At 33.7% G+C, this 15655-nt stretch overlaps 2 protein-coding genes across 2 annotated transcripts; one reads left to right on the forward strand and one right to left on the reverse strand.

The window, feature by feature from the left end:
- The first annotated feature begins 1097 nt into the window (after window positions 1–1097).
- Window positions 1098–8324, forward strand: LOC114289431 (uncharacterized). The gene is made up of 3 exons (XM_082877767.1): window positions 1098–1882; window positions 2948–3040; window positions 8072–8324. The coding sequence occupies exons 1-3, from the start codon at window positions 1388–1390 to the stop codon at window positions 8153–8155; spliced, it is 672 nt and encodes a 223-aa protein (XP_082733893.1). The 5' UTR covers window positions 1098–1387; the 3' UTR covers window positions 8156–8324.
- Window positions 8325–13603: 5279 nt separating this feature from the next.
- LOC114289444 (uncharacterized) lies at window positions 13604–15435 on the reverse strand. Its single transcript, XM_082877038.1, has 2 exons — window positions 14999–15435; window positions 13604–13757 (listed from the first exon to the last, which is right to left on the reverse strand). Exons 1-2 carry the CDS (start codon window positions 15433–15435, stop codon window positions 13604–13606), a joined length of 591 nt encoding a protein of 196 aa, XP_082733164.1.
- Between the last annotated feature and the right edge of the window lie 220 nt (window positions 15436–15655).

A 15655-nucleotide genomic window follows, 5' to 3' on the forward strand; every position in this document is an offset into this window, starting at 1 on the left:
TCTCCTCCTTAAGTTTGACATTCTCACTTTCACATGCTTTGAGTTTCTTTGTGAGTTTGCCATTTAATTTGAATAAGTTAAAAGACTCCTTATACAACTTTTCATAAGCTTGCTCAAGCTCTTCATCATCACTTTTCGAGGATTCGTCAAGTAGGGGTGGTCGAACCATAGAATTTTCCTCACGAATTGAATCCATTATCACAAATCAAACAAGATCTCGTTCTAAAAGAATTTTTTTTAAAAAAAATAGAACGACCTACTCTGATACCCATTGAAAAATCTAGAAATCCCCTATATATTGATTTGTGATTATGTAACAATTTTAAGCAGTATATAACAATCCCAATCAAACAATCAAGACAAATCAACACAACGATTTTAACGTGAAAAAATTACAATTGGACACCTCCAACTGTGATTAAAAAACCACAGGCAACAGCTACAAAACAATCCACTAAGAAGATTTAAAGGAATTACACAGGTATACTCTCAATTACCTAGCGAATCCACGCCTAATTGAACCAACCTCTATGTGCCTCTTCCAACCCCGTCTTCACCTCGGAATTGTCTTTACGATGAGCCACTCCAGAATCCACCGAAGCTTCAGGCTCGAATTCTTCAGAATCCACCGAAGAACAACTCTTTCTCTCTTGTGTATAACAAACAAAACATTTGATGTACCCTCTTTAAACCATGTGTTGAATACTCAATAAAATATCAAAGAAAACTAACAAAATATTCCCAGATATAAATCTTAAGAACCAAAAAGAAGATCTGGAGGAATTAAATAGTTTTGGGAAAAAACCAACTATTTATAAAAAATTCAAAAGTAATCATAGTTTTGGAAGAAATCCAATTACTTATAGAAATCCAAAAGTAATCCTAATTTTGAAAAAAAATCACCTTCTTAAAGAAATCCTTGTCAGCCAATAATAAAACCTAACATTATTGTTAAGAAGATGAAAATATTCTTTTCTTGGCTTGATGTATGCTGGCACAATGTTTGATGCCTTGCTTCCTGGGATAAAAGGTGGCAAAGAACATATACTAGCTCCTCCTTTTTCTCTTTTCCTTTTCCTGTTCCTTTTCCTTATGATATTCTTTCCTTTTCTTGATAAAAATGTTATACACAGGCTTGACTCACTTGACATTGAAGTGCGTTTGCATAATGAGAAGAGCATTATCCCAACATCATCCACTTTGATTGTCTTCAGTTTTGGTTTGCTTTGGACCTTGGAGGGAGCGGCAGAAGTAGAAGTCTTGATTTTAGAGCAATCTTTCTCAATTCACGGCCATCTATACATAATCCACCATTTCACCAATTCACAACCATTCGAGAGAGAAAGCCAAAAGTCCAAAAGAGACAGAGAACTCAGAATAGATAATAATGGAAGACTTGCTTAAGATAGCTGAAATCTACTACAACTCGGGCTCTTCAGACTTAAAAGACTTGGCTCACAATTTCTTCAAATCACTCGACTTCGATGGTGACAACAAGGTCAGTCTCCATGAGTTCTTGGGTTTCATGAGGCAACATGGTCACACCAAAATGAGCAGTAGACACTTCTTCAAAGAACTTGACAAGGACTCTAATGGAAGTCTTGAGTTCATGGAAGTTATGGGTCTTTACTATATTATTAAAAGTGGTAGGCCTTTCTGTGAGGGCTGTGATTCATTCATACCAACCACGTTTTTCACTTGCTCTAAATGCTTTGACCGTGCTGACAAGCCTTTCTGTGTTTGCACTGCTTGCTTTGGTAATGGAAAGTTTATTCATGAGCATGGTCTGGACTGTTTTTGGGATAACTATGCTTTGCTTGAAGCTAAGAGGAAGGAGGCTATGGGCAAGAGAATGGCTGCTCATGCAAGCCCTGATAATAAGGTTAGTATTTGTAGATTTGCTCAGGTTAGTATTGTCTGTAATTTAACTTTGGAATCAGTTTTTTTTTTTTTTTTTTTTTTAATGATATTTTTTAGATTTGTGTTAAAAATTTTATTTTTTTGGTTCATCTAGTTTAAAAAGATTTCAAAAGTAAAAAATTTCAAAAGTTTACTAAAGAAAAAAAAAATGGTATAATGTACTTTATTTGTCATTTTATTTTGTCTTTATTGAACTTGAAACTCAATTCTAGTTCTTGCTGTGCATCCCAAAAAAAAATTCATATAAATAGTCTGAAAGTGATGAAGCATATTATGTAATTAAATTCAAACATGGTGACATTTTAAATATATGAGTGTGTATGCATCTTTTCCATATTGTGGATGCCGTGCATGTATATTATTACTATTATTATTTTAGTAAGTGTATATATTATCATGTCGGGATAAACTACTAATATATCTTAATAGTTTTTAATTCTCATCGAATCTTATTGAAAATAAATCATAGTAAAATAGTTGTTAAAAATAATTTTTTATATATGTTGCTAAAAATTGACAATTAGTGATTTTTTTGTCACGGTTTTTATAAATTGTCTCTTAAACTTACAATTAGTGACGCTTTTTAGTGATAAATTTTTTTAATTGCGTTGAAAGTTAAAAATTAGTGACTTTTTTGTTATAATTTTTTTTTAATTATTGTTAAAACTTATAATTAGTGAAGTTTTTGTGACAATTTTCAAACTACAACGGAAAATTAACAATTAATGATTTTTTTAATAAGAAATAATAAAAAGCGTCATTAATTATTACATGACCTATTGTTCACTACTGCATGTAAGTCTGTTCCATTACGTTGGTTGACTTTGTTGGAAGATGGTCGCATTTAAACTTGAGATACAAATATATATATATATATATATATATATAAATATATATGTATTTCTATTTGGAGTTGTCAACATGTTTGCTTTGTTAATTTTTTTCTCACATTTGTACATTTTGTATTCGGAATCTTCTGTGCCCTAGACTTTTTCTTATAGTAGTGTTTGTTTGTTTTATATTGCAGCCAAGCTCCACAGTTACCTTTACTGAAATTCAACAATCAGCTTCTCCATCGAACAATACATCCACTGCAATGGTTCTATTTAACCCTGAACAGGTTAGTCATTCCTCTGGTAATTTTCCTTTGTATAGAAAGCTTTCTATCATATTACTCATACCTTGAACAATTTAAAAATAAAACTGTACTTGTTGTGGGTATGCTTTCTTAGGCTTGTTTGGTTGTGGTTATTTTATTTATTTATTTTTTATTTTTTTTTAGAAACAAAAACAGTTGAACATTTGAAAACACTTGTGTGTTTGGTTTGCTTTTGAGAGAGTGATTTTCAAAAAAAAAATTTGAGGAGAGAGTTTAGAAATTTTTTTTATTTGTTTGGTTGCATATTTTGAAAGTAGTTTTATAGTTTGGGAGTTTGTGATAATTTAATATTCTGTTATAATTGAGTAAATATGTGTGAGAGAAAAAATGATTAAAAATGAGAGAGGAGAAAGAAAAAGTGATTGATTGATGTGTAAGAGAAAGAAAGTGATTTTGAAAATTTTTTGAAAAAAATCTCAAACCAAACAATTTTTTGAAAATCTTTTTCCAAAACTTCTCTCTCAAAGCTAAACCAAACACACCCTTTATCCTTTTTAATTCTTGTATGAAATAGTTTTCTAAAATTCAAAAGTAACTTTCTATGTTTTCTTGAAAGTGTATTGTTCCACAAACAGATTGCCAAACAATTTTTTAAATGAAAATAATAATAATAATAACACAATTAAAGTGAATCTTTTCTTAGTGTTTATTTTATTTATATTTTTGTGCCTACAAGAGGAATCTGATTATATACGGTTTTCAAGGAAGTCTATGAAGTACGTGTTACAAACATTAAAACTAATCACAAAATTAGATAGATAATAAATATGAAGGAATAACGTTTTATGAGATTCTTTAGTGAGATTTACTTTTTTTTTTTTTTTTTATCGGCAAAGAAAATCTTTATTGATGAAAGCAACTAAAAAAGATAGACTACATCAATAAAGAGGAGCTTGAAGCTAACACAAAGCTCCAAGCACCAATTGGTGAGAAACCAACAAAAAGAGAACAAAAGAAGCAGAAGAAAAAAAAAAAAAAAAACACAAACCAGAAAGAAAACAACTAAAAAACAGCACACCCAGCCAAACAACTTCACCACAAGGCCATCTATAACCAGCAAAACAGCACTTTACAACCCAATCAACTAACAGACCACCTTACCTTCAGCCCGGACAACTAGGATACTTGCAATACAGCCCATGCAACCAGAACCCAGCATTAAAGCCCATACAACTAGCAGACCATCTTGTCTTCAGCCTGGACAGCCACTAGACCTGCACTACAACCTATTCAACCATCCAACACATCAATATTCAACCCATACAGCCAGCAGGCCAGCAGACCAGCAAAACAGACACTCAACTACCACAGACAATCTGCCACCCAGACACTCAAACTCAGCAAAGCATACCAGCATCACAGCAAACATCCACTATACTTTCCATGATTGAATCTTCATATAAACAAATTATACACTAATGGTCCCCTGACAGCAGTAGCCTAGTTGGCATCCCTAACCCGTGTTCTAACATTCTCCAAGTCCTTGGCTTCTAACTGCAGCAGTTTGCTAATAACCTCCTCATCCTTGCCTTCAAAATCAATGCCGAGAGCTTTACCCAATTCCAAAGTTGCTTCCGCCTCAGACAGATCAATCCTCCCTCTACTGGATTTATTTGCCATGGAGAGTGAAGTGGCAGCTGCTGCTGATCTGAAGACAGCTCCCTTTCGCAGGTTCAATGTTGATTTCCCGAATCTAGAAGGTCCAAACTGTAGGCTTTTCATCTGCCGATGCTTTTTGCTTGCTGCTTTCCTCTGTAAGCTTAAAGGAGTGAAACTATTTGGGGGTGAGCTAGTGACACTCAACCCCCCTATATGCCGGGGATGAAGATGACCCAGAACCCCATCACTTTGGAGGATCGGAGCAGAAGGTAAACTTAGGTTGCATACATCTAAAGGGGCCAACCCAACATTGAGAGGAGATAGCTTACTTGGGCCGACAACCGAATGGTCCAGAACTAAGCCCACACCAGATCCATTAGCCTCATTGGTTGATTTCAGATCCACTACTAAATTAATCCCTCGGCCCATAATTTCAGGCCCACACAAGGTTTTGATCACTCCAGAAGTTTGAATTTGAACTTCACCTTCGAAACTCCCACCGCCATCAACGGCTCTCATCTTGGGACTCACCAGCAGTCTTGCAGAGCTATCCTGGCATGCGTAGCCGATATCTTCTGACGTACCTATTTGCAGATCTGATTCGGCCACCACCGAAGTGTCCCTGAGCTGGTCATCCTCCACCATGACGTTACTGCTCTCACGTGCTTCCACAGCTGCTATTCGTTCCACCTCAGCACTCGGGTCCACCTCATTGCCATCAAGGATAGCCACATGGTCATCATCTTCCTCATGCTTACTCCTTCTCTCTGCAATCTGATTGTCCTCTTTTACAAGGGTAGCATTTCGATTTCCACCAAAATACCATTCAGATGAATTGCTGAGGCCAGACAACTTTGTGTCTTTGATGAAGATGACTTGCTCCTCACACACCCTAACTGGGTAGAGAACACCCTTGCATTCTAAATTGAGGATTTGATTAATGGGTTCCATAAAGCTTGTCGCAATCTTCACTTTACCATATTGAAAATGGTTTAAGTTACAAGTGTCCTCATCCAAAGTAGACACAACACCCCACACCTTGCCAATGTTAATGAAAGTGTTACAATTCCAGAGATTTAGTGGAACTCCATAGCAACTAAGCCAAACATGCCGTTCTTGAGCCAAGGACATCCCCTGTTTCCACTCGAGGACTGAATCGCACCATTCATTGAGCCAGCTCTTCATAAACATAAGTTTTTCCTTCATGTCCTCCTTTGATGGGAAAGATAGGACCAGATCTCGTCCACCACCGACTCTAACTTGAACTTCCCCAAGGTCTCTTAATGCTATTTCTTTCTGAAAGTCTTCCGCTGCGAGAAATGGTTTTAACCTGGCTATGACACTTTCATATAGCCATCCATTGCCTTCTTCATAGGCTTTGATGGTGCAGGTCGTATTGGATCCTGCTAATTTATCGCTCACTACCACCGCGAAAGATCTCTTACCTTGGTACCCAGCACGTGTTCTAGTGGGTTCCTCTGCAAACTTTCTAGACTGCATTGTTGAACTAGCCTTATATTTCATACCATAGTCCTTCGCAAAATCTGCCATTTTTACCTTTAATGCTTTATCATCACACCAGAGTCCATTAGCTCTTTGGACAGCCATGTCTGCTGCAACAGAACAATTAAAAAAATCAGTGAGATTTACTTTTAAAAAATCTTGTTCTTCTGCACATATTTTATGTTTGATTTTGTAATTAGCTTTTCTGTTGGTAACCTTAATATTCATTGAGTCATACGGTGAGACTTTTGGTAAGTGTTAAAAAATTTAACTAAAAAAAATGTGTCAAATGAATTTTTAAATATTTTGTCAGTATTTTTCTAATTTTTAGTTCATTTCAGAACATGTTTAAAAAAAATCTGTAAAACTTTTGAAAGTTTTACACAATTTGTGTGGGAAATGAAAGGTCACAAAACCTGAAAATGACATACAAAGTTCTTCTCGCTTTGCAATTTTTTTTTATCACATATACACATGTTAATCGATAGATATACTTAGTTTCATTTGTTTGCATTTTGTCTGCATTTATTATGCATTTTTATGGTATTGGGGCTGTAGTTTTGAAGGATTTAACCATATATCGGAGAATGTAAGAGAGGTTCTCTTTTTAATAATGTCACTATTTTTTAATTATTGTTATTATGCATTTTAATGGTATTGGGGTTAGTAGTTTTAAAGGATTTAACCAATATTGGAGAATGTACAAGAGATTTTCTTTTTAATTATTATTATTGTTGTTGTTGTTTGTCGTCTGAATTTTTAATTATTTGAACTTTTGGTTAAATTAATCATAAAAAGATAAAATAGTTTAAAAAGTCAATAAAATAAAATGTCAAATCCAAATTATGTTTGATAAGTGCACATTTCATTTTTTAATTTTCTCAAAAAGTTTGAAGTAATGGAAATTCATAACAATGACAGGTCAGTATTACAGCGACAACATCATCATTTAAAATTTTGGACAAGTTTTACTTTATCCTTTATTGTTTGGACCATGTGATGTTTATCTTATAATGTTCAGAAATGGTCACGTAATTTCTTTGTGATTTGTGAACTGAAATGCACTATTATGATCATTAACGATTTACTAAAAAAAGACTAAAATATCCTTATTTTTTCATCATTTGTTTGGATAGCAAAATTCACTTTAACCCCCTATATTTTATTTTATAATTACCACTTTTTTATATTTACTGATAAGTTCGACGAAATGTTTAATGTGATTTAACGATGCACTTCAATTCACAAATCACGTGTGAATTATGTGTCATTTCCAAATATTATGAGGATAAATCACATATAACCCAAATTATAGGGCAAAGTGAAGTTTACCTAAATTTTTTTTTTACTTATGTGTGTATCAGACTTCACGAGAAATTATTGAGAAAGCCATCTAATGAAGCTTCCACTGAACGGACTTTTAGAGCAAGCACTTTTTAGAAAAGGCCGTGTACACAAATTCATTAAATGACCATTAAATCTTTAAAACGACTTTTAATGCTCGGAGTCTGTTATGCATTTTTGCCAAACACCCATTAAATATCTTAGTTTCTTTGTCTTAGTGTGCTGATAATTTTACGGTATGACGTGAATATTGAAAAAAAAAATGAGAATATCAAGATAAGATCATGCAGCTAGAAATGCATGGGAACAAAGAAGCCATTTATGACAACCTATCTCTTCGTTTCTTTCCCAGTCGTTCATATTCCGAACTCTTTATTGGCAATGATTGTATGAACTATTTTTTCCCTGAAGATGCAGATTCTATGCTACAGAACAGGCATCTATAATTAAAATTTCATTTAGCTCATCAATTTATGATCTGATTTTAATTTTGCTTACAACTTCATATGTTGATATAATGCTTGTACATGTGATTATATTTTGCAGAATCCATTGATCCATCTACACAGATTTGTTCAGGGAGCTATCAATGCGACTGTACATGCCATTAGCAATTGCAATATTATGTGAAAACTCCCAAGCAATGTTTTCTCTTCATGCTAAGTACTTTGTTTCAAATGTTTTTTTTTTTTTTTTTTTTAAATTATCATTGGTGTGTAAGACTTATTTTGTGTGTTGGAAGTGTAATCGGAAGCTTGAATCCTTAAAAATTAGTGTTTTAACCAAAAAAATTATTAAATTTGGAAGCTCGAAACCTTTTAATACCCTTTTTTTTCTATTTGGCCACGTAATTAGAATATTAGTATGTTAGTAAATAAATAAACATAACCAGGCGTTCAATGTTTATCCATAATTCTAAGAATAATGTTATTTGTACCAATTAGTATACTAATTAGTATACCAATTGATGATGTGACATAATTTAATAGATTTTTGGGATTTATAATGTAATTAATGAGTGGAATCAATAATAATGTTATAACTAGTGTTTAGTACACTAATTAGTGTATGTAACACCACCGTAATTCTAGAAGTTCAACTAGTTGAATTACATTCTCCTTTTGAAGATACCTTCTTTGTATGTTTCCATCAATAAAGATTTTTTTTTGTCGATAAAAAAAAAAAAAAAAAAAAACGTTGGAGTCACAACATGAAACTAACTTACCACCTTTTTTTTTAATGGGGTTGATTTCTACCCGTCCATAATTTGGCCGGGAGGAAGCTGCTTGGGTCTGTGGGGCCTATTATAGATTTTTTTTTTATGATTTAAACTATTTATTTTATTAGACATTTCATATATTTCATTCACATAAAAAAGCTTTTGCTCTTTGTTGGTTTCTCACCAGCTAGGAGCTTCGAGCTTCCATTAGCTCTTAGCTCCTCTTTGTTGATGTAAATTATCATACTTTGTATATTTCATCAATAAAGTTTTCTTTTGCCGATCAAAATAAATAAATAAATAAATAAACAAATAATTAGGTCGATTCAATAATTGTGACTTATTTAATTTATTGTGTTTGTTACAAAAAAATAAAAATAAATAAATGGTTAATTTTTAAAAACATAATTGTCGTCTAATTTTTTGGTGACAAACACATTAAATTGAGTAGGTTATAATTATGAGATTGACTTGATTCTTTTGTGAATAAAATATATGAATTGTCCGATGAAATAAATAGTTTGGATCATCAAACGAAGCTTATGATAGACCATACGGGCCCAAACAATGGCCTGTAGTATGGACTCCAAGGAAATCAACCTCCTTTTTAATATATATTGTTTTCTTTTTCTTTTTTACAATTTATAAGATGAGAATATGAGAAGGGCAATTTATATTAATTTTTAAAATTTGCTTCTCAAAATCCCAAATTATCTAAAGGCTCATGGCTAAGGCTTTATTTTTTTATAGTCTGAAAAAATTCTAGCCATGCGATTAAGTGAAATACAAATTTGACATTATGTCACATAAGAAAAAGGCCTTATCCACCATGCTTAACCAAGTGTCGACTAGTGTTTGCCTTTGTTAACCATCTTTCAAATAGGTGATTTGGCTTATCAAATGTTCATTTGAGCTTCATCTATTAAGTAAAAAAATTAATCTTCAATATATTTTCAAGTTTGGTATAGTTTTCAAATTAAATTTGAGCAGTTAATTGTTCGTTCGAATCGATTCAATAAGTTTAAAACTATATAAAAATTTCAAACTACTCGAGCTGAGCTCGACAAAAATTCATTTGAGATTGGTTTAGAAATTTAACGAACCAAGCTTGAGTTTGTTCAGCTCATTTATCACCCCTACTTCCTTTTGAGCTCAATACTAATTAATTACCCAAAAAAAAAAAACTCAATACTAATCAAATTTTAGCTCTGTCTCTATTCACACATGATACCACACGAACTCATCAATAATAATTTTTTTTTTTTTTAAACACCATAAATGAAGACACAAAATGTATAATTTTATACATTTATCATATAAAATATATTTATGGACGAAGAATTACTATATACGCCATATACAATTACAATTTTTTGTCTTTTATTGTTGATCTAAAGTGAAATCATATTAGTAATATATTTTATTTGTGTTGAAGTAACAGATACTTTTGTTCTAAGGCATATCCAAGTCTAAAATTGTTTACCATTGTGACAAATTTTAAATATGTTTTGGCAAAAAGGGTTAACACTAAAATGATGGTGGAAATTTGGAAGTGAAGTAAATGCGCTTTGGAAAAGAATGTTGTGCGGCAAGTATATGATTGAGGAGGTTCATTGGCTCCCACTTATAAACTCATCAGCTAGATTTTCTAGAATCTAGGGAGATGTTCTTGCAATTGCTAGTCATAATCAAACTCTTGTGGAGTTCTTTGTGGAGAAGTATCAGATAAAGGCCGGCAATGGGAGTATAATCAAGTTTTGGTATGACAAGTGGGTTGGAGGTAAGTGCCTTAAAGATGAATTCCCTAGATTATTTAGTTTGTCAATTGCAAAGGAAGGCACACTGTCTTATTTTTTTGAGAGGAAATCCAGCTCTGGGGAGCTGAACTTCTTTTTCCGTAGGTCATTATATGATTGGGAAAAGGCAGAGGTTAACAAGTTGGCAGTAGTGCTACTAGTGACCCCTCTTTTAAGACTGGATGAAGAAGACTGCCCAGTTTGGCATGGGTCTAATGGTGACAAGTTTAAGGTCTCAGATATATATCGATTTACTGATTCCCTCTTGGGCCCTCCTCTCTAAATTTGTGAGTTTGTGTGGAATAATGGCATTCCCCCCAAGGTTCAATTTTTTGGGTGGTTGGCATGGAGGAATAGAGTGAATACAAGGGTCTTCTTACAACATATAAGTGTTCTGAATAGTAATGCTTCTGTATTATGTGCTTTTTGCAAAATTGAAAATGAATCTGCTATTCATGTTTTATTACATTGTCCATTTTCATGGCAGGTGTGGTCTGATTTAATGCTTTGGTAAGGACTATTGATGGCTTATTTCATTGGTGGTTAGGTTGGAATCATAAGAAACCAGTTAGGAGATTGTGGAGAGCCTTGCCCTCTATTGTACTTTGGTCCATTTGGAAGTTAAGGAATGATTGTATTTTTAATGGAGTGCAGCCTTGTGGGTCTGAGTTAGGTGAGCTTATTAAGATTATATTTGCTTTATGGATTAAAGCTTCTTTAAAAGGGAACACGTACTCTGTCATGGATCTATTCAACAATTTGGTTCAGATTAAGGAATGCAGTTCAGGATTGCCATGGATTTAATCAACATTTTGCCTACTGAATTGGATTCTGGACTGGTCTATCTGGTGTGTATGGTCTGATATAATCTGAGGGCTGCTACTGAGTCTGTTAGAATTTGGGCTGCTGTTTATACTGATGAATGGTTTTGTTAGAATCTGAGGGCTAATATAATCTGAGGGTTGCTTCTAGGTCTGCTAAAATCAGAGGGCTGCTGTTTGGTTTGTATCTGATGGGGTCTGGTATGTAGTGGGTGCTGGTCTGGTGTTTGGGTGGTCTAAAGGTGACCTGGGCTGCTATTAGCATAAGGTGTCTCTGCTATTTTGTTTCTCTGTTGCTGCTGTCTTTGGTATATCTGTTGATGCTTCGCAGCCTCTATTAGCATAACGTTTTCTACAGTCTTGGTATCTTTTGTAGCTATTTGTTGATACTGTTTTTGTATCTTATGGGGTCTAGTATGTAGTGGTTGCTGGGTTTTGGTATTTTGGGTGGATTAAAAGTGAGTTGGGCTGCTGTTACCATAAGGTTTTTCTGCTGTCTTGTTTTCTCTGTTGCTGCTGTCTTGTGTGTATCTGTTGCTGTATTGCAGCCTCTGTTGCTGTATTGTAGGTATCTGTTGGTCTCTCACCAACAGGTTCTTGGTTTGGTGCTGCCTTGTGATTGTACGAGCTGTTTAGTGTCAACCTAGTTGGGATTGAGTTGTCTCGCTATGATGGCTTTTGCATTATCCCTTCATTTTTTGTTGATGTTTTCTTCCTTCGTGCAAGGCTCTCCATCATCAATAAAGGTTTCTTCATTGTTGATCAAAAAGACTAATCCCTTTTTTAAAAGATATTGAAATTTTGTCACAAAATGATGGTGAAATCTAATTGCAGAGCAATTTTTCAAACCATTAGTAATTAAAAATGAAGACCAAACCATATTTGTCGAATTCAAGTGTTGTGTTGGAAAATGTCTAGTGAGTATTGTGTCATATTGACATTTGATGCGGTGTCTAACCCGACACACCATCTCCGTAAAAGTGTTTGTACTTCATAGAGTTGTAGGTTCAAAAGCACAAATAATCAATTTTTAATGTATACTGATGCTGTTTTAGTGAATAAATATAACTCTTGCACTTCTCAAAAAAATAAAAAATAGAAATAGAAATAACAAAAAAAGGTAAATGGAAAATTTTGGGTTTCTTGGTCTTTAGCAAACTTTCTCATATTGTAGTCTTTTTTATTTTTATTTTTTGAAGCATCTAGATTATAGGTGCATCTAAAAAGTACAAAAAAAAAAAAAAAAAAAAAAAAAAAAAAACCTAAATTATGAGAGGGGGAAGGGGGAGTTGACTAAAGACAAGAACATGTTTCTAAAAATAATTTTGAAAAATCAAACCAAACAAAGTCCAAATGTTCCAGCTTGGTCCATGGTGTGAAATTTAACCAAAGAGAAGTCAGTTTATGTAGCAAATTCCACATCCATCCTCGTCCAAATATTTACAATCCTCATTAACTGTGAATGTTAAAAGCGTACATGAGGTTTTCTCTAAGAGAAACCAATAGAGAAGTTTATAACTTCAAAAACAAAAACAAAATCAGTAAAAAGACAGCAGCAAGTCAAATTGGATCAAGGAATGTGACAACAAAAATTAAATCATGAATGCCATGTTTGGATCTTGGATTTTCTGATAGATTTGTAAAGAAAATGAAAATGCAAGAGAAAAGCGAAATGAAGTAGAAACTAAGGGCTTTTTTTTTCCCTTCATTTTTAAGCTTTTGTTTTTTTACGTTTTTGGAAACAAAAACAAAGAAACGTTTGAAAACACAGTTTGTTTCATTTTTGTGCTTTAAGAGTTTTCAAACAATGAAGACAACTCAAAAGCATCAGGGAAAAAAAATGGAGTGCTTTTTAGAGGGGAAAAAAATTCAAAAATAGTTTGCCAAATAAATTTGGAAAAATTTCATTTAAGCAGAAACAATAATTGTATATCATGAAAGCGCAAGTCTATTGAAGTAAGAGTTGTGTCTCGCGCCACATCTCTTATTTACACCGTACACAGATTCACTTGCAGCTTTATAAAAGTATAATTATTATGAGTTGTTATCATTTAAATGCACTTTTCCAATAAGTTTTCTACATCAGCTTGAAAATGGAAAACGAAAATGATACAAAGCATGTTATTTCTTTTCGCTTTTTCTTTTTTCTTTAACAAATTCATGATCCAAACAAAACTGATATGATACGAATGAATGAAGGCAGTAAAACAAGGGGGAAATTGAATTTTCATGAAATGCAAATTTAAGCCAAGAGCCAAAAGTTTCTCTGGGACTTAGTATTGAGAAGATAGCCTCCATCTTGGCCCTTTTTCTGAACTGCAACACAGGTGCACTTGCTGTTCTCTATCAAATACTCTGCTGTGTCTAGTCCTCTCAATGACCCATTCCGCCTCTGCCTGTTAATAATTTATATATATGTAGACACATACAAAATGAATTAGAAAATAATAGTGTGCTAGATAATCAATGAATTGGATTTTAAATGCTCTCTTTTCATATTTTCAAAAACAAAACCAATGAAATTTTGAAAGCACCATCATTTTCATTTGTGCAAATTACATTGACCTCCCCTGTAAACAATTTTGACATAACTATACCGACCTCTGTTTTAGTAAGGCTAAAAGGATCAGAATTAATGCAGATGGTATGAAAACATAATGATAAACAAAGTAGAATAGATATTTCAATATAAAATAAATGACAGAAAGAGGGCTAAGTGTTATATGAATTAAAACTTTAAGCGAGTCTATTGTATAATTATGTCTAACTTGTGAGACTTACTATATTTTTTCAAGAGTAATGCTAGAGATCCCAAATATTCTACCAAAAGTTTTACCAAATGTCTCACATGGGTGTGGGAATGTGGGTCCCACACCCATGTGAGACATTTGGTAAAACTTTTGGTAGAATTTTTGAGACCTCTAGCATTTTTGTTTTTTCAAATCTCAAGGGAGGTTACCCTTTTCATTTTTATATGAAAACAGTTTTTAAAAATTCATACAGCATTTAAAAAGTGCATCCTAAGAATTGTGTTTTCAGAACATATTCCTCTGCCAAACAAGTTTTCCACATCAGTTTTTTATTTTTCCTACTTTCTAAAGTAAAAAATAGAAAATGAAAACGATACCTAATGCGTGAGTGCCTAGGATTCATGGACTCAAATTCAAAAATGCCATCATTTTCATTTTTATATGAAAACAGTTTTTAAAATTTCGTACACCATTTAAAAAGTGCTTCCTAAGAACTGTGACCATCATTTTCATGTTCCTTTCTTTTCTTTGATTTGTTTAGTTTCAATTAAAGTCCTCTTTCATATATAACATCATCAAGTTTTCATTAGAAGAATTAAAAGTAATGAATTCAGTAATTCCATGCTTCCACATCTACATTTAAATTTGATAAATCAACAATGAAGGTGTGTTTTTTTTTTTTTTTCTTTTTCTAAAAGAATTAACCACCATCAATAGAAAAATAGAGATGGGTAAAAAAAAACCATTAAGAAAAAACTAATCAGATGAACAAAATTACTAGTCATGGTATTTAGAAATGGTAATTTGGAGATATTCTTCTAACATGCATTTTGAAAAACAGGAAAACAAAAACACAACCAAAATAGAAAATGGTTGTGTAGACTCACCCTAATATTGCATTTGATAGACTACGCTTTTGCCCTATAATAAGGAGATCAATCGAGTGCAATGTGCTATGGTGAAGGATTACAGCACCCTTTTCCTTGCCATCCATCTCCACCTTCTCTACATGCACCTGAAGCTTTGGTTGAGCAATCTCACAAGCACGCCTCATCACTTCAAGAAAATCCAAGTCTCCACCACCACTGACACCGCCACCGCCACCTTCAGTAGAGGAGGCAGCAGCAGAGACAGCAGACGGTGACGGCCACTTAAGGAACGAAAACGGGTTTTTCCATGCATTATGGTTGTCAACATGGAGAAGAATTAAGCTATCGTGCTTGATCACTACATGGGAGAGGGCATATTGGAGGGCAGCGGCTGATTCCCGGGTAGGGTCTGCTACCACCATCACCTTCCGTGCTGGGGTGGTCCCACCTTCCATGGTACTGCTACGGTTACTACCATCAAGGTGTTGCCGCCGCTGCCACAACCACAATCACCACCATTACCAACACCACCTCTTCTTGGTATTGAGATGGAAGTAGAAGGAAGGAAAGAAGAAAATAAAATTGAAGGTTATCATTTTGTTTTGTGTTTGTCTTTTCTTTTTGCGATTCACAGGTTCATGCCATTGTGTTTTTCTGCTAAATTTGGGGTATGTA

Source organism: Camellia sinensis, chromosome 7, assembly GCF_055761805.1.
Source record: "Camellia sinensis isolate YWXY chromosome 7, ASM5576180v1, whole genome shotgun sequence".
NCBI classification, from domain to species: domain Eukaryota; kingdom Viridiplantae; phylum Streptophyta; class Magnoliopsida; order Ericales; family Theaceae; genus Camellia; species Camellia sinensis.